The sequence below is a fragment of the Nyctibius grandis genome, chromosome 8 (genome assembly GCF_013368605.1).
Source record: "Nyctibius grandis isolate bNycGra1 chromosome 8, bNycGra1.pri, whole genome shotgun sequence".
NCBI classification, from domain to species: Eukaryota; Metazoa; Chordata; class Aves; order Nyctibiiformes; family Nyctibiidae; genus Nyctibius; species Nyctibius grandis.
The window spans coordinates 33,521,416-33,540,863 of NC_090665.1; the positions used below are offsets into that span (position 1 = coordinate 33,521,416).

The following is a 19,448-nucleotide window of genomic DNA, read 5'->3' on the forward strand; positions in this document are numbered from 1 at the left end:
TTAGGCTATTGAAGAAAAGAAAACCTACTTATAATGGGTTATTTTTTCTCAGGGCATCCCAGGCTTCCGTGGAAAAAGAGGTCCTAAAGGGAGACAGGTAGAGCTTCTAGCACTTGTTAAAATTTCTGCTGCCAATGTAAATGCACCTCTAATTCGCTCTGTAACTTTAATCAGCTGAAAAATGTTAGTTTTATGTTTTCCATATATGACTTTCTATTGTTTCCACTTAGTACTTTACAGTACTGCAAATTTTGTGCCGATTGTAACTACTAGATGTTCTGAAGTAAGGAAGACTTAATATGATGAGCTTTATGGCTAGTTACTGATATCAGCTACCTGAGGGTTAAAAGATTACAGAAGCACATAAATATATTCTGTAAAATTAGTGTTAGCACAAGGTACAGATACGATGCAAGTTTCATAAGTCTGATTTTGGTGTTGGTTTGAATGAAAATCAGCTGCTTCTAACGTCTGATATTTCTGGACTATTGTAAATTAAAGCTGTCCTCTACTTAACATATATTTCTACAGCTGAGAATAAACACAAATCTGCCAAGTATACATTATGAATGTTTACATATTTCCTGTGGTATATCTTCAATGCCAAGTGTTTAGTTTTCTGCTGCAACCTTATTATTTTAGGTCTTTGAAGCTATCCAGGAGTTTCCACTTTTAACTTGCTTGTGGTTTGAGATTGGAAACTCCGATAGCGTTCTCCAGTCGTGCAGTCCGTTGCGCTCAGCAGTTCAGATGACTTCTATCTAGCACGTTGAACAAGCTTGTTCCATAGTAGTTGTGTGATTACCATCTTTTGGCCCTTAACGTATGCTATGAAAGTTGTGGAGAATTTTTTGTTTTGTTTTCTGTGTGATCTAACACCAGCCAAAAAAGGCACTAGCTCAATAGAGTTTCTTTTGATGTAAAGAAAGGCAAGCAGAGAAAAGTGTCATTAAGTTGATAGCCTGCTCTTTCTGAAGCTGCTATCAAATTTTTAAGGTATAAAATCAAAGTAAGAATCTGTTTTTTAATTATTCAGCTAGCAGGACAGGGTGTTCCTGTGCTTGTTGACCATATTGTAGTTTGCTTATGATTAGAATCAAACACTGGTTTGTGCATCTAAGTGTTGGACAAGAAAGGGGTCTGTGCCATCAGTACCTTGCAGTAGGTGGCAGTGTGTTGTGCTGGTGAGTCACATGCAGCGTTTAAGAAGAACCACCTGGATGGAAAGCAAAGGCTTGTGCTCAGTATGGAAAAGGAAGAGGAGGTGACAGCAGGGTATTCTGAAAACATGTTCTGCATTATAATCTCATTCTCAGTGGCAGGTTTCACTGAGGCTTCTGATTGCCTGTGTAGTAGTTTGTTTCAATCTGTAACACTTGGTGCTGTGCATGCTGTGGTAAGCAGTTAATTTTCACCTACAATAAAAGCACATCTTCTATTAGTGCCAGGCTATGCTCTGATACGGACTTTTATTTATACAAATCAATTCAGAGAGGTTTCACATAGGTGACAGAGCACCAAAAGCACCTCTTCACAATGTCCATGGTTACCTTCATTCAGTACTGACTCCTCTGTAATGTTGTCATTTCCTTGATCCCAAGGTTCATTCCAAATCCTTCCTATGATCTATAAAGTACTTATTTGACCAAAGGCTACTAATATAGGGACCAAACCAGGAGAGCAATCATGTGGGAACCTGGCTTAAAGTACTTTGCTAGATCACAAGCTTAGAGAATGTGTGTTATTTTAACCCCAGACAATGATAGGTGTGATGACACAGTCTTTCAACACAGTGTCCCAGAGTTAACACCACTGGTGCTTTGGGGCAGGGCACTGTCACTAAAGGAAATTTGGCATTGGAATTGCATAGTGCCTGAAGTCAGGCTCCTCACTTTGTGTTCTAGGATGTAGCTTATTTCTTTGGACAAAACTTCTGTCAATAATAATACTTAGGGAAGAAAAGAAACCTGTCTGACTGGCAGAGATCCTTCTGAAAGAAAACAGATCCAAAATACAATCTCATTCTTGGAAAGTATTATTAAAGTATAAGAAAAGTGGATTGTTGTCCTGGTTTCATTGGGATTTTGTTTCAGTTTGTGGACAGCCGTGGTGATCAAGGCAATTAGCAGCTAAATCCAGAGCAGTTTACCCAGGCTGGCCCACAGGTGTATTCTATATCATTAACAATCAAGCTCACTATAAAAGGGAGGGCTTGCTGGGGAGAGAGGGGGCTGATTTTGCTCTCCTCTATTCTGGCCTCCCTTTTTCCTCATTGCTGAGGACTGGTATTCCTGGACAACCTGCTGCAACCCTGTAGCTAAGTATACTTTTGTGTGTTTTGTGTTAGCATTTATATTGGTTTCTTTATTTTATTAAATCTGTTTAATTTTAACCCACGAGTCTCCCTCTTTTTCCCAATTTCCTTCCTCTGTTGAGGAAGGGACACTGGGTGAGAGAAAAGCTGCTATTGTTTAGCCCCGGGTGTGGGCTAAATGAAGACAATTGTACAAGGGACTGTAGACTTACAATTCAAAATGCTACTACTTAGCAGGTTTATTGAATAGTTATTAATATTTGTAACATCTCTGGCATATTTGAAATGAAACAAAGTATTCAATTACCAAGATATTTATTGTGAAGATTATAGAGTGAGGATTTGTTTGAATTTTAGGTTAGTTTTGCATACAATATGCTTTAAAGAAAATACTTCATAGTAAAAGCATATGTATTCAATTTCTTTGCATTGTATGGCTGTGATATGAAATTTGGCTAGTTCTGCAGTATTTTTAATGTGCTATCTGTTCTGTTAGTATGATGCATAGTGCTTTTATGTACCTAGTTTGACCACATTTGGGGGAATGTTTTTACATAGTTTTCTTCTATATGGGATTAGTTACAACCAGTGGTCAATGTGACAGAACAGACCTTGTAAATTATACCAAGAATTTATTAATAAAGTCCATTGTAAATGTAAGAACAGCTCAGCTTCTGTTTCATATTGAAATTATGACTAGTCATCCTTTATATGCTTTATAGTAATGTTCAGTGATAATATTGATGTAATAAAACACTTGTTGCACAGTAGTATTAATAGATTATTTCCAATGTTAGACTTTTCTGACAGTTCTATGTTGCATTTTCCTTTAATTTTTCTACTTACTAAGATAGTTTTATCAGCATCAGTTAGAAGACACATGCTCTTGAGAATGGGATTAGGATGACTGTGGGTAATCTGTCCCTTTTGTAACTCATGCTATGCTGGGTTCCTGCTGTATATAAACCATCATCTGTGACCTGCATCTATGATCTGGTGGCTGGTAAAACTGTCCCATTGCGTCCTCCATTTCACTTTTGATGCCTCGTTTGTGTGTTTTTTAAAAAAAAAAAAATTTACTCATTATATTCTTCCAACATCTACCAATGGTAAGCAGTACAACCAAAATATTATGCTATTACGGAAAGGGTAGTAAATTAATCTTTGTCTACATCCTATCAGCTGGTAGCTTTTAACAACATAGGCACTGTCAAATATCCATTTTGCATGTGTGAAATTTTACAGTGTGTTTTCAGAGTTGTGCAAAAATTTGGCCAATGGTGTACAGATTGAGAATCAATGAAATCTGCTTTTTTGATCATTAGCCTATGAACCTCTACTGTTTAAATAATAAGACAGTAATGATATAAAGACCTGTACTGTCAGATCTTAGAGTTATGCCTATAGATTCTTATTTGTAAGTTCCTTGATCAGATCCTGAATAAAAATTTCATTGTTGTGAGATGCATTTCCTATCTTTTGCTTTCCTGAATATGCAGGAGAATGCAGAAAAAACTCCAATCAAAATCAACCCAAAAGATGGTACAGGGAATGTTAAGCACATCTCGGATTAATTCACATTATCATGCATGATGATGGGAATTAAGAGCCTATTAAATTGTTACAACATATTGTTTTAGCAGTGTCTGTGCATATATATACACACATAAAATGCTGCCTTAACTTTTATAGAATTTTGGTTTAAGTTATTACTAAAGCCAAATATGGCATAAGCAGTGCTTAAACTACTTTGGTTTATTATATGATTTTTCCACCTCCTTGCTGCAGTTTTATATTGTCTTCCTGACTGCTGTTCATATAATATTGTATGATGATGCATATTCCCCATTCCGTTAAGGAAAGACACTGCTGTACTAAGTCCTGAGCCGGACAGCTATGTGGATGTCATCCAAACAAGGCAGATTAAAAAGGCCAAACTAATTGTACCTTTGACCTGCAGCAGGTTTGAACACAGTCTTACAGAGGTGAAAGGTTAATGCCTTAAAGTACTGTTCCTGATACACAGGGAGGGGTAAAAAGACATTTAAACATTGAAAAGACAAAGAGTATTTCATGTAAAAATTAGTGTAAGGATGGAATTTGCTCCTTTTCCCATGGAAATGGACTAGTAATGCTCTGGTGCTTTGTGGCTGATTTCTTGAGGTCAATGCATTTATCTCAGTACTCTAATACTGTGCAAGATTTTTCAGTTCCAGGAAAAGTCTCTTTCCTGTGAGTGCCTTAGCTTGGATTTTTTCCAGGCAGAATCCCTTTCCAGCTTGGTATTTTGCAAATTTTGTGGTACAAGTGTGGTAGACACTTGCTCTTCTATGGACCTTACAATGTAATTAAAAAGGATGTTGACTGCTCTGGAGATCTGTGCTCCATTGTTTCTCCTAACTTTATACAGTGATAGGAATCATGAAAATATTGCATGGTGCTGCTTCAAAGTAGTAGTGTGAGTTTGCTATTAGCTTCATATGGCTCTTCCAGAGAAACAGAGAGATCTGCCTGGCAATAGTACACTGATAAAAATTAATTTAAAAAAACAAAACAAAACAAACCGCTTTTCCTCAGGAGCTCATGTTCTTCTACAGTGGGCAACACTAGAAAGAAGTAAAACAATTTGTGAAACTCTGAGAGGAAGCAGGAAAGGTTAGAGACACTGAAGTGGATTTCCATTTCATTTTGCTTCTCAAGCGAGAAATGGAAATTCTGTTTCAAAGTTTGATGATTAACTTGGCTAGTCAGATGTCTTCCCTGTCCTGATAATATAGTCTCTGAAGTCAAAACTCTGATAAAATGAATGAGGCTTTTCCATGTCTTGTTTGCGTTATTGTTTCAGTCTCTAGATGCAGACTAAGGCAAGTGTTCACGTTGGTAAGGACAGTGTTGTGAAAGATGAAAAATTTGATTTCTAATGAACATGTGTCACACTGAGACTGCAACCATTAATATTTGGGGAAGAGTAAGGCAAGAACAAAAGCCAGATGTTTTAGTGAATGGTGTAGGTAACAGGAAAAAATGTTTGAAGTAAAAATACTAAATAGGAAAAGAGACTCCCAGCACACAGTTTAAGTAATACTTATTTAATATTGCTCTTAAAGCATTCAGTCATCTGATTTTGCTCTATGCTTACATTGTGTATAGTTATATCTTTTTTGGTTATGATTTTAGGAGACAAATACCACTACTCTATTTTATTCATTTGAACTGTGCAGCTGAAACCTTCTGCTTCTCCCATTCCTCCATCTCTCTCCCTGAATCCACTGGCTGCTGTCTTAATTTCTAATATCTATAGGAATTCAGTGTTCAGACCACCCTTCATGTCTTGGATAATAAAGAACAAGTGATCTCTCTTCTGCTTTAGGGTTTTCCAGGTGACTTTGGAAATAGAGGCCCCCCCGGTCCAGATGGGAAGCCTGTGAGTATCAAATTGTGTGTTGATTAACATGATAAAATTTGTAACATTTAATATTAAGTCCCCTCCCAAATGGAAAGTCTTTTGCCTCGGAAACAATGTCTTGAAGTCCGCAGGAAGATTTTGGACTGTTAACCTTTCCATGGAAATTGCTAGTATAGTACTGTAATAAGCAATGGTATAAAAAAAGAGAGAAAAGAATGAGAAAGCTGCTGAGAGAGCACAGTTTCCACTGATGCATCTGCTGACTACTTTGAGAATCAGATGTCTTACTGTCCTCATTGCATTACTGATGAATGTTTTGTCTTCAAAAATTCTTGCATTGGATATGACTTTGTGTTGTTTATGTAAACCAATATTCTAAGATCACCTTAACAAAATGGGATTCTGCACGTGTGTGTGCCAAAACCCTAGCTTTCATATGATTATGCATTTGATAGTTGATTTCATCCTTTGAACTGTTACTGAATACAATTATGCTAGTATGTCATTTAGTGCATTATAATCAGTATGATAACAGCTTTGTCCTTGGTAGCATGTGCAGGCTAAACTGCTTTCGTGGTATGGTATTCAAACTGTGGGACAGTCATGTCACTTCACTGGCTGCCCTCAAATGAGCTTTGCTGTCTTGTATTTGTAAGGAAGCTCTGGATACAGACTCCAAACTCAGGTTTCCTTTGGTATGAGAAATGAGTGACAGGGCTTTGGGTCAGACAGCAAAGAGCAATAAGTGCTGGGCAAAAGAGCAGCTGATTGAATCTGTTTTTATTGTTGGATGCTCCTTTGGAAACTGCTGTCAGTTTGTGTCTGGAGGTTGCTCTGATATGGACCAGTCAGCAACTGGGCAGAGATAGATGGTCTCCTTTTTGAAGGCCTGCCCTTTCCTGACACCCATTTTAGAAACTTATTTTAGAAAAGCTTACATGGATTTTGCTGGTGGGTTATTGACGTTTGGTGTCAACGTTTTGGAACACGGGGAAAAAAAATATTTTGTATTTCTGGTCTGTGAGGCAAAGTTCCCCTTGTGGGAATGTCAAGTGATGTCAGTATGGTGCTTTTCATCTTGAAAGCCATCTGAGGGGTTGTGAGTGTCACCAGCTGCTTTGCAAAGGTGAGTTCTTCCTTCCCCTCCTGGCACTCCCAAGTCTCCTTCCTTTCCTGATGAAGCAAATATGCTCTTTCCGTGAGATCTGCAGAACAACAGTACTTTAATAGAAACAAGCTTAGAAAGCCTGGATCTGAAATTAGACTTGTGCTTTACAAAAAAGCCTGTTTAACATAAGCATTTCCAAACAAGTTCCTTCTAATCTGCCAAGACAGCTGCTGATCTTATTGCCTTCTCAGACAGGCAGCAACCCCTCTCCCCTCCTCCCCAAAAATTGCCCTGCAGGGCTCTGTTCAGGCAAGGAGCTGCAGCTGCAGGGGGCTGCAATGCTAATAGGATATTTACAGAGTCTGTTTGTGAGCTGACAGTGGAGAGTGGGGGCTGCCTGGGAGGCCTGTGGTGGCAGGAACTTGAAGGGAAGATGTTTAATCCCATGTGCTGACTTGACACTAATGACATTTGCCTCCATGCCTAACTTCTTCTGCTTAACAGAGTAATGCTATCCTTCATTTCCACAACACCCTCTCAGCTCTCTGAGGATGTAAGTCTGCCTTGGAGGATGTTCCTAGAACATTCAGCTTCCCCTGTGCTTAGTTTGGAGCAGGTTGGAGGGAGGTAGGCACCAGAGGAGGTAAGAGAGCACAAAGGTATCCTCTGTGCCATGCCCAACAGCCATGCCCTGTTGGACAGCTTCGGAATGGGCTCAGATTTGCTTGCATCAAAATTCACCTTCACTGTGGATGCTGATGGCCTGCAGTGAACCCTATGTATGATTTCCATTGAGTAGCAGGTCTCAGGTGTTGGGACAACCTGTGTGAAGCATGGTGACCTGGAGGGCTGCAATACTCCTTTCACACAGGGAAAAGAGACTTGGCATCTGTTTTCCGTGGTATTCAGAATTTTAGTCTCTGCAGAGTATAACCTGAGTGCAACAGAGGCAATAGTAGAGTACTGTTGAATTTGTTACTTCTACATAAAGTACAAATACTGTAGTTTGTATCAAGAAATAATTTTTCATAAAGAGAGTGTAGCCTTTAATTTGCAAAGGTCTTTCTATGAACTGAGCCGGTGTTCTATTTATCTTCCAAAGGAATCTCAATAGTGGGTCTTTTCTATCCCCCCAAAAAATTCTTTTTTCTTCTTCCCACTTGAAATATCATGGTAACGAATCTCATATTCCTTGGTAATGCAGAAATGATTTCATGATGCAAAGATCTCGAGATTAATTCCACAATCAGGGATTTTAATAAGCGTGTTTCCCTATACAGTGATAAGCTGTCTTTCTTCAGGAACTCTCTATAAAAATCCCAATTGACTTGCTTTGCAGATCACTTTTGTTTATCTTATCACTGGGAATTTTTTAAGATGGTAAAATTCAGGTAATCTAAAATTAATTTTCTTTGAAGGGAATTGTTGGTGGTGTTGGTCCTCCTGGATTTCCAGGACTAAGAGTGAGTACAATTTTATAACTTATTTTAATATGGCTTCATTAGAGTATTTGTCTTGTATGTTTGTGATATAATAAAAACAAATAGAAGAATCCAGGGATGTAAAGAGATTTTGTTATAGTTAGCCATGATTTTAATTAAAGTCACTGTACAAAACTGCTGTTATATTGCTGGTGTGGAGTACCTTCTATACTTGGTTTGGATTTGTATGCTTATTTCTGATCTGGTGTGTCTGGGTTTTTTATTTGAAGTAACCAAGTTTGCTAGTTTATACCCCTAAAGCCAGCGTTACTTTTTGAAAAAGTGCAATACTTCCAAAAGGTTTAACATCCATAGCCCTCATTCATTCCTGTATATGGCTACCAAATTCTAAGCAGAATTAATTCCTTAGCAAAATTACTTTATCTGTATACAGTAGCATATTCAAATTTTTTTTATGCGATGCTCATTATGGAGTTGCAAGCTGTAGTTGTATAAATACAGTTGTGCTAGAGAAGCTCTGTGACACTAATGAGTCCTACAGGAGGTGGGAAACACTGGTACTCTCATACCATGTAGTCTTACTCACTTATTTTAAGTAATTCATGTGTTTACTGATAGAGGACCTGGATTTGATTCTTGATGTTGGCTCAATCAAGGCTGGCTTCCCAGCTGTGTTCATAGTTCATAACATGTGGGAGAAAATAGCATGTTTACACTTGAATTAAGAAAGCCATGATTGTCTCCAGTGGGTTTTTTGATATCTGGAGATCTGAAACATTCTTGATAAGTTTGTTAGTTTACACTGATGGTCATCTAACTTTTCCTTTGAAGAATGACAGTTGAGTTCCATTATTATTATCTTTTTAATGATATGTTGATAACAAAAAATATTCCTATAAGAAGTCCCTTGCTGCCTGATTGGGATTGTTATGGCATTGCTATAGTGGAGACACACAAGCTTGTTCAAGGAACCCCTATGGCTTCCAGCCTTCATCATGCAAATGTGACTCATTGTGTACTTGTCAGTTGACATATTTGAGCCAACTGAACAACTCATGAGACTAGAGGTTGCACTCTGGAGAATTTGTTTTGAATTGTAGCAAGAACTTTGATAATTGTACAAATGCATCTGAGGTTTTTAAAAAAGCGTTCTATATATCACTTCTAAAAAGATACTGTTACTGATTATTTTGACTAAAACTTAGTCAGCAGTTTATCCCTTCCTAGAATTCATGAACATAAATATTTGCATGGTCAAAGCTCCATTTGCCACGTTGCTGAGTTGCAGTCACTTACACAGAGAGACTGAGTGTCAGTAATTTTTTGTGAAATACAGAAATTATTTTCAATCACCAGGCCAAAGCCTTTGCCACTTGTACATAGCCAAAATACAACCATAATGAGAGCTATTTCTTGGAAAAAAAAAATTTGATGGCATATTTAGATTTTGACCAGCATGAAATCAATAGTTGTTTTGCCTGTGGACTCTATAGAGTGAACTGCCATCTCTCGTTTATATATGGGACACTTTTGCACAGTTCCAGCTGTGTAAAAGAGCATTGATTGCGTACCCATGTGCTCTACATAATTTGTATTCAAAGTAAGGACAAGAAAGTAAAGTATAGAAACTGACATTTCTTTCTTCATTATGTACAATTATTAAGCTAATTCTTCCTATGTATAGTTTTTAGTTTCACAATGTGGCAATTTGGAATGGGACTTTTACAGGGAATGCGCTGATATTCCCATCTTTTATTGGAAAGAGAGTTTGACCCCCAGAACTGTTAGAAAATTTTACATCATCTGCAGCTCCATTTGACTGCAAGGAATTAGGGGTCTTTTATGGAGCAGAGAGCTCCTTTGATCCCTACACTTGTGTGTTTGTAGCTGAGGTGTGTGTATATATACTGAAAAACAATGACATTTTGGGAGGCAGAAATAATGTTGCAAATGAGCTTCGGTCTTAATAGAGTTTAGTGCTTGGGATGACAAATGTGTGAACAAAAATAGGTATGGACAAGTGCTTATGATGTAGAAATGTGGCTCCGTAAAGGTAAGGTCATTGTACATCCTTCTGACAGCTTAATAGATGTTATGGATATGTTTGGGTGTTTTTAAAGGTATCTTCTTTTATTTAGCTAAGACGCATTAGCTTTGCTGCTCTGGGGCAGTTAACTCTCTGTGGTTGATAAGACCTTACCAGTACAGTAAGATTTTGCAATTGCGGAAAATGGCCCAGCAACTTTTCCTGCAGATTTCTGAACGCCCTTTGGAAGGTTCCAAAGCATCAGCAAATCTAGTTGAGGTTTTGAAATAACATCGGAACATGGCTAAACAGGACTTTAGTATCTAGTGGCATGAGTCTTTTGTGGATACTGACAAAGTGTATAGGCATCAGTAAAATTTACTGCACACCTCTGTGTTGCTCCATTACATCATACTAGTTACTCTGGTTCCCACTTTTCCAGTCAGTAAGATAATTGGAAGAGCTGTGCTTTGTTCCAGAGTTTCTTTACAAGGGACCATTACGCTGTTTAAACTGTAGCAGAATTTCGCCAAGACCCCAGAGGAATTTCAGGTGACCCCAGCATCCCCAAGTACAGCTTGTGTGGTGCAGCCCTGTTCCTTGACCACACCTGCTCTCCAAATGCGTTTGTGCACCCTGGCCTCTGTTTTCACAGGGCTCTTATTCAGGCAGATGCTAGTGGTCATCCAAAACGGAGTAAAGAACTAGAGACCTCGATGTTTGTTCTAAAATACTTAGTCAATTATAACACATTATACTATTACAAGATGCAATATTGAACGTGAGATTAACTATATTATTCTGGCACAAACCAACAGCATTAATTGAAGTAGCTTGTCCAGCCCAGCTATATGCAGTGTCAAGAGCTAATTGTATTTTTGTGTTTGTTCATGAGAACAACGGCAAAGTGAGCAGCATCAGCAAGCTGAGTCCAAAAATTCCTTCCTTCCGTGATTATTTTTAAATATACAAAGCTGTTACCAAGTTAAGAGTTTTGACTGGCTGAGCAGTCAGTTTCTCAAGATGCGCAAGGCCATGAGTTTTAATAAGATGAAGACTTTCAGAAAATTTACGACTACAGTTATAAGAGCTAGCTTTGCTTTTTACAGTTTTTTTTTCTTTAAGAAAAAATAACCCCTAACACTAGGAAGCATTATTTTTCCTTTTCTGGCATATTATCTTTTTGACAGGTAAAAGCAATTTTGTTTAGTCTCACTTGTCACATAGAAATGGTGGAAAAGGTACACTTTATGTAGCTGAAGTAATTTTTGTTTTCTATCTGTCAGCAAGTTTTAACCAAACTGATAAGCATGTGCTAACATATAGCAAGGCTATTGTAGATGGAGGACAATTTTAAAAACTGTCAGACTTACTAATTCAACTCTTTTCTTACCAGTGAGATCATTTTTCAGTTTTATTTTTGTGTAGTTCCAGTTATTTGCTGTTAATTAGGTCAGCCAATATCTCTGGAGACTGTGACAGGAGTTTCATTAACCTGAATTTTGGACAGCTGTTTTTGAACTTCTTCCCATTGCCTTTGTAAGCTAAATTTCCCAGCTTGGTATCCCTCTGATTTTTTCAATCAATGCTACTGTTACAATAAGTATGGATTTCAATGTACAGTATCATTAGTACAGAAATGCCTTGCTGAACTAAAATGCATAGCACAAGTAAGAGACAGCAGTGTAAACAGTTTATCTTGACATCAGCTAACATGACAGAATATATCATTTAAGCAGTCATGGAAAGCTAAAGCAATATAGAGTGACAATTTTCCTGAGAGCTTTACCAAGCACCATTGAGATGCTAAGTCATCAGTCTTCCTTTTTCTTCAGTGAGCCATGAGTCTGATGATGGCTGCAGAAGAATGTTTTTGTTAACGTAGCTGAAAGAGTCTCCAGAGAATAATAACGTGTGCTGAACTGGAAATCAGTAGGGGTTCATCTCATCTTTTCCATGTCACTCTCAGCAAGTGGTGAAAGATTTCTGTATTCACATTTGTTGCTAAATTCTTGCATAGCCACAGAGGTATAACACCACCTTTTTTTTTTTTTTTCCAGAGGTACAATAGGCAGAAAGTAGATAAGCTTTTCCCTCTGTAATAGTTTTAGCTATTGCTAAATCATTTCTTATGTTTAGCTCACCATCTTTCATTAATATTATTGCTGTTGTGGTGTTGATCTTTTAAGAGTCTTAAATTTTTTCATTTCTGGTTCACTTTTCTTTTTCGAGTCATAAAACTGTCCATGTAAATCCCAGAAAGCAGAGATGTAGTAAGGGCTTTGAAGGTACATGAGAGCAGAAAAAGTTAGCCTGCCTGTCAGAACTTAGGTTAAGTTTGCACACTTGATATTTTGGAAGAATCCCATCTCTTTTTTTTTTTTTAACTTGTAGAAGTCACTGAGAGATGAGAAATCCTAGTAGAAGTCACTTTTTATGGCACTACTCATGGTAGAATAATTCCTTTAAGCCAAATTCGATTCTTACAGAGTAGTGATGTCATGTAACCCTAAGGACAGAGGGAGTAGCCACCGAATGTGCAGCTGCAGTACAAAAGAAGGCTTCCGTATTCTGCATTACCTAATGCACTGCTATCCTCTCTTGAGTACATTATCTGCAGTAAAAGAGGGAAGTTTGGTTTCTTGTGTTTCTGCTGATGTGGTTGGGAACTGTAAAGGTGGAAGGCTTATAATATGGATACTTTTTTTCCCAAGAAATTAGCCTGAAAAAGATTCTGGTTTCTCTGTGGTGCAGAAAATGCTACTTTCTGTTACCAGTCTTTAAATTACTCCATTTCATCAAATGTTTAATGCAGTCACCTTTCTTGCTGTCTTGTAGGGAGGCATTGGGCCAGCAGGACTGAATGGACCATCAGGAATTCCAGGGCCCACGGTATGGTGCTAAATGATCCCGCAGCCCGGTGCATATGCCGCTTTCCAAATTATAGACAAACATTGGATTTTTGTTTTCTTCATTTTAATAGGGTCTCCCAGGGAGTGTGGGACAGCCTGGAATGAAAGGTGATCAGGTGATTTAAATATTTTCATTATGTTAGAGATATGTAGTTCTTTCAGACTCCTTTCATTAAATTTTGAGCAAAATAATGTACTTAACAAAACCATTCCTTTTTCCTTTTGATTTCTTTTCTCTTCTGACTTTTATTTTTTAAAATTACTTCAGTCTCACAATCCGGTACTTTAGACAAACTTACTTCTGGACAGAGCACTTGCTACTGGGCATAACAATATCCAGTGCTGTGTCTATAGGGTTTCCTGGAGGGGGTGCTTCTGTGCAACATCTTACATTGTCATTCAAAGATCTGTATTAATTTTAAATACTAAATATTGAATTCATCTTTCTCATTCTTTAATTCTGATAACTACCCCATTTTAAGCCGCATACATAAAATAATATGTTGTTTAGGGTGAACACGGCCTTCCAGGAGAGCCAGGAGACCAGGGGTACCCAGGAGACAAGGTAATTTATAATTGCATTGTTTTACAAAATTGTCCAATTTCAGCAACTTTATCAGGATTCTGAGTCTCTTAAAATGCAACAAGTCAGTTACATAAGAGTAGAATGCAGTAGTAAAAGTTACCGGATACCACTGAATTAACATATTTTTTAAGAAATGCTGTGCTAATTAAAGCTTCCTTATGGAAAGTAGTGAACAAGGACGAGTAAAGGACATGGGCAGAATTCTGGCTGCTGTATGTTCAGAGATGCATCAAAAAAGAAGAGAATTATGGTATGATCTGAAACCTGCGAAGAAACTGTTGTAAAAGATATTTTTCCCTTGAACTTTGAGGTTCATCTGCAGCTCACCTGGACCAACTGTGTTAGCAACAGCACATGGTCTGGCATGCTCCTTCATATCATGAAACTGAGATAAATAAGTATCTGCTTTCCCGTTTGGCTAGTACATCAGAAGTCACTGAAATAGCACATCCTGTGAGAACTCTTGATGAACGTTAAATGCTCGAGACATTTCTCATCCCGCAGAATTGTCTTGAAGCCTGTTTCAGGTGGCAAAGTGTAGCAATCTGTTGCATCCAACATAACACAACAATACGTTTTCATGTGTATTTAATAGCTTGCTTTTTTCAGGGTGCTCTTGGTTTACCAGGACCCCCAGGGATCAGAGGAAAGCCAGGACCCCCAGTGAGTATACACATTGATTTTTGCTCTCAATATATCACTATATGTTGTTATATTTCTTTGTATCTTATGTTCACACTGCATGTAATCCTCTAGAAGCTGCCTAATTCAAAATGCACAAAGAATAAGGTCTAAGCTGCTTTTATTTCTAGTGACTGGTTAGTGAGTGAGTCAGATCGTAACATATGAGATTTTATTACAGAGAACAATATACGTGTCAAATTTTAATACGGGAGTGCTAAGGATATTAGATATTCTGTGACAGTCGCTTTGTAGGGGAATAGACATGTCGGTAATGTTTGAAACAAATACACTGAGAGCTTTGGGAGCTGCCAAGATGACCATTTGGGCTAGCTGGATTTGGAGAGAGTGTGGGAAATCTCATTAATAATGGCCAGTCATTTCTCACAGGGATGGGTGTAGTCATGAATTCCAGTACTTACTGATTTTTAGCAACTTTAAAGGCATATGTGCAGTGCTGCCACTTCTGCTGGGTGGTTTGTAAATGTTGAGGCAGAAAAGGCATTGCCCAGGGTTACCTGGCTTTTTCCTCACCTGTTTTTAGCACTATCTGCCTCTTCGGTGTATAATTAAAAGCTGCCAATACTTAACACTGTCAAAGAATTAATCACTCCAGTGTCAGCTTTCTTATATGCAATCAAGCCACTATCTGATAAACCTGCTTAGACCTTGTGAATGTTATAGGCCCTTAAACTCAACAAAAAATACTCAGATAATTTATGATATAAACACTAATCCTGCAAAAAACTTAAACAAATTTGCTTAAGCTTAGATGGGAAAACTCTGCCTTTTTGCCTTCAAAGATATAAACATTTTCATTCATGTGAATTAACTCATTCCTGAACAGTTGTGGATTTTAAGCACAAACTGAATGTGACCAACTTCTTGACTTATGTTAAATTAAGATATGAGACCTTAGTCCTGCAAGTAGTATAATATTTAGCTTTGTAAATACGTTTACGGTAAAATCATTTATGTTAAAAATTAAAAAAAGATTTTCCAGGTCAGGCTTTAGTTTTGCTCAAGGAACTCCTGGTTATGGCAGCAGGAGCAGAAAACTTTTAAAAATGTGGAAGAACAGATATAATTTAGAGAAATATTTTGGTCAGTTTTTAGATGTGTCAGTGTTTGTATATAATGAAGTCACTATAACATGTGGATAGAACCTAATTTTATTATTATTAATCACAAACCCGACATTTCTTTGGCCATGATTGCATACTTAAACTATATAGGTAAGTAAGTAAACCAATATCTGTAATAGTTACTTCCTGGACTTTTAAATAATACATAGTTTTTATTGTGAAAACAGCGATGTATTTCAAGGTTTTTTATATGACTATTTGGACCATCTCGAAACTCCTAATTTTATTTGTCTAAAGCTAATTTGCATTTTTTGTTGTGATTTCAGAGTTATGAAGAACTAGTCTTAATTGAATCCAAAAAGAGGCAGTTATAAAATTTCCTATTTAGTGAAAAAGTCAGCTTGACACTTTTGTTGATTTCTTATTGATAAATGTTTTTTAAATCTCCATAAAAATCTGTTGTTAAAAAAAAATTATCATCAAAAATCTAACTTTGGATTTTTTTAAGGGGAAAATTGGAGATCCTGGATCCAGTGGACCATTGGGTCCTCCAGGACCTGAGGTAAGAAATTGCTTGATAGAGGTAAATTGAACACCATTTAGTTCTAAATTGCAAAAATCAGAGGCAAATGGGTTTGCTTCACAACAGATTGTTGTCTTAGTTGAATTAGAATGTACTTTTTATTTCATCATATCCAATTAATTCATTCTCCTACATAAAGTACAAAAGATTCTAGTTTATAATTTTTAATGCAAAATATTAATACACAGGATCTTTGAATATAAAGTAGTTCCTCATTTGCCTGTGTAGTTAGGATTTACCCTCTTTTGAATCCAAGTGTTATTGAGAACACCTTGAATGAGGCTCATGTGATTTCTCAGGCACACTTCCATTCATGAATTCTACAGCATGTTTACAAATGAGATTTTCTAAGCCTGGTTGCATATTTATCTCTTACAAAATAACTTTATTTTCGAGGAATGCAAAGAATGAACACCAATTGCATAGGAAACATTGCCAAGCAGTTGAATCTAGCAGTGCAGTTGCCTAAGCACTGTAAAGTACTGTGGAAGTGTACACAGAAACTAAGTCAGTCTCTGGTTTGTTCCATTTCGGTGCTTTTTGGCATTTATACCATGGGCTGTAGGAAAAAATGCTGTGGACTGTACAGGAAAGACATATGCATACACAGACACATGTATATTTGTTGGAAAGATGAAAGCAAAAAATGCAGATTTTTCTTTGTAATCAGCCTCCTCCAATGGACTTTGGTTTTGGTTTTGTTTTTGTTGTTTGTTTTTTTTTTTAAATAGTACTGGAAGGTACATATTAGCAGTGATTGTTGTTCTGGCACAAGATACAGCAATTCTGGGAGCGTGTCTCCTCAAACCAAGGCTCAATATTCCTACCTTTTTTTTAAGAGGGAGCCCAAGTCCTCTAATCCGCAAAGAACAAATTATTTGGGTTTATTACTTTGTTGTTATAGCTCCTCTGAATCCTAAAGAACACACTTTCTTATTGGACATGAGCCCTCATTGAGAGAAATCTCACTGGGAAATGTGTTGTAGGAACACAAGATGGTCTTTTCAGAATCACAGAATCACAGAATCAACCAGGTTGGAAGAGACCTCAGGGATCATCGAGTCCAACCGTTGCCCTGACACCACCCTGTCAACTAGACCATGGCACTAAGTGCCATGTCCAGTCTTTTCTTATGACTCCACCACCGCCCTGGGCAGCCCATTATGTTTTAGTCAATGGGAAGAGAGTATTTTCACACCCTTCAGATAGAATGAAAAAGGCACAAAGCCTGTCCATGCTGCCTACAGCTGCCTCCATCTGTGGCTCAGCATTTTAGATGTTGTGAGCCTCTTTGCTGTTAGCAAAAGAGATCCTTGCATCATCTCTTCGTATAGCTTCCAGCAAGGGAGACCTGTGGCAGCTTAATATCAAATTGCTGGTCTTGAAGCCTGTGTCCTGATGACTCTGACGCCTATCGTGGTAGTCCTTCATAGTTCCTTATTCCAACCCAGGCATGCTATTCATTTGGGCCTGGGGAAAAATTCATCATTTGGGGCTAGTACCCTCAGAGCAGATACAGATGGGAAAACCTGCTGTCTGAAAAGCTCAGCATTTCCTTTTGCTCAGGGGCGCAGAATTACTTCAGCCATTAGAAGGCAAATAAAGTGCTTTATGTTAGGTAATTAAAGCTTGAGTGTCCAGGTATTTTCCTTTGAATAATTGTCTGCAAAATGTCAGGTTTAAAACTACAAAGCAATGTTTCTCTTAACTTCAGTCACATGGGACAGATCCAAATAAGGTAAAAGAAGCTTTGCCTTCTTTTACTTCATAAAAACATGGTCACCATATGGCAAAATAGCAGAAATAGAAGGGAGGTAGGACAGCAGTATACCAGAATCTTGAACAAACTGGAACTTCTAGAAGTTCTATAACAAAAGGAATAAAAAAAAAAAAACCAGCTTAAAACTGAAGATTGTATCTTACTCTCCTGTTACTTTGTCTTATAAAAATAAGCTAGTTGTTGTGACCAGAAGCTATTTAGACACAACTGGATATATGAAGTATGAACAATTAGTGCAGATTTTCCTACAAGTAAAAGCCTGCTGTCGTATATCTAATCATGTTTCTTCTTCCAAAAACAGACAGCTAGTAGGTCAGACAGGGCTTCTTTCCTTGTTCCTATTTCATTATCTGAATGATCAGACTTCCCATGAACCCATGTAGAAACCAGACTTTACAACCTATACTATGTGTTCCTCTTGATGTTTCTGGAAAAGACAGAATGTCACAAATTAGTGTCTTAGAATCATAGAATAGTTTGGCTTGGAAGAAACCTTTAAAGGTCATCTAGTCCAACCCCCCTGCAGTGAGCAGGGACATCTTTAACCAGATCAGGTTGCTCAGAGCCCCGTCCAACCTGACCTTGAATGTTTCCAGGGATGGGGCATCTACCACCTCTGTGGGCAACCTGTTGCAGTGTTTCACCACCCTCATTGTAAAAAATGTCTTCCTTACACCTAGGCTAAATCTACTCTCTTTGAGATTAAAACCATTACCCCTTGTCCTATCATAACAGGCCCTGCTAAAAAGTTTGTGCCCATTTTTCTTACAAGACCCCTTTAAGTACTGAAAGGCTGCAATAAGGTCTCCCCGGAGCTTTCTCTTCTTCAGGCTGAAAAACCCCAGCTCTCTCAGGCTTTCTTCATAGGAGAGGTGCTCCAGCCCTCTGATCGCTTTTGTGGCCCTCCTCTGGACCTGCTCAATAGGTCCATGTCCTTCTTATGTTGGGGGCCCCAGAGCTGGATGCAGTACTCCAGTTGGGGTCTAATGAGAGCAGAGTAGAGGGAGATAATCACCTCCCTCAACCTGCTGGTCACGCTGCTTTTCATGCAGCCCAGGATACGGTTGGCCTTCTGCGCTGTGAGCACACATTGCCGGCTCATGTCCAACTTTTCATCCACCAGTATGCCCAAGTCCTTCTCAGGGCTGCTCTCAATGCCTTCATCCCCCAGCCTGTATTGATACCAGGGGTTGCCCTGACCCACGTGCAGGACCTTGCACTTGGCCTTGTTGAACCTCATGAGGTTCACATGGGCCCACTTCTCCCCCTTGCAAGGGGAGTACTTTGAATTTGGTATGGACTTGACAACCCATACCATATGCCTTTTAGGAAAGATTTTATTAAAAAGGAAAAAAAAACCAAAACAAAACAAAGGCTGTGTTGGGATTTGTTGGGCATTGCTGTGAGCAGGAGGAACAAGGCTGTGTCTGCCCAGTGGCAGAACCTGTCAGATCCTACTTCAAATTGTGTCTCCCTTCTTTGTTCAAGACTAAGACAATGGGATTTATAAATGTGCCCTGTCCCC

At 38.2% G+C, this 19,448-nt stretch overlaps 1 protein-coding gene across 4 annotated transcripts in view; it reads left to right on the forward strand.

The window, feature by feature from the left end:
- Positions 1 to 19,448, forward strand: part of COL24A1 (collagen type XXIV alpha 1 chain) — a 147,790-nt gene that overhangs the window by 43,592 nt on the left and 84,750 nt on the right. For all 4 annotated transcript variants that reach the window (XM_068406150.1, XM_068406152.1, XM_068406151.1 and 1 more), the window contains 8 exons: positions 53 to 97; positions 5,685 to 5,738; positions 8,247 to 8,291; positions 13,135 to 13,188; positions 13,280 to 13,324; positions 13,720 to 13,773; positions 14,404 to 14,457; positions 16,069 to 16,122. In XM_068406150.1, the coding sequence (XP_068262251.1) occupies positions 53 to 97; positions 5,685 to 5,738; positions 8,247 to 8,291; positions 13,135 to 13,188; positions 13,280 to 13,324; positions 13,720 to 13,773; positions 14,404 to 14,457; positions 16,069 to 16,122 (405 nt within the window). The remainder of the gene's footprint in view (positions 1 to 52; positions 98 to 5,684; positions 5,739 to 8,246; positions 8,292 to 13,134; positions 13,189 to 13,279; positions 13,325 to 13,719; positions 13,774 to 14,403; positions 14,458 to 16,068; positions 16,123 to 19,448) is intronic.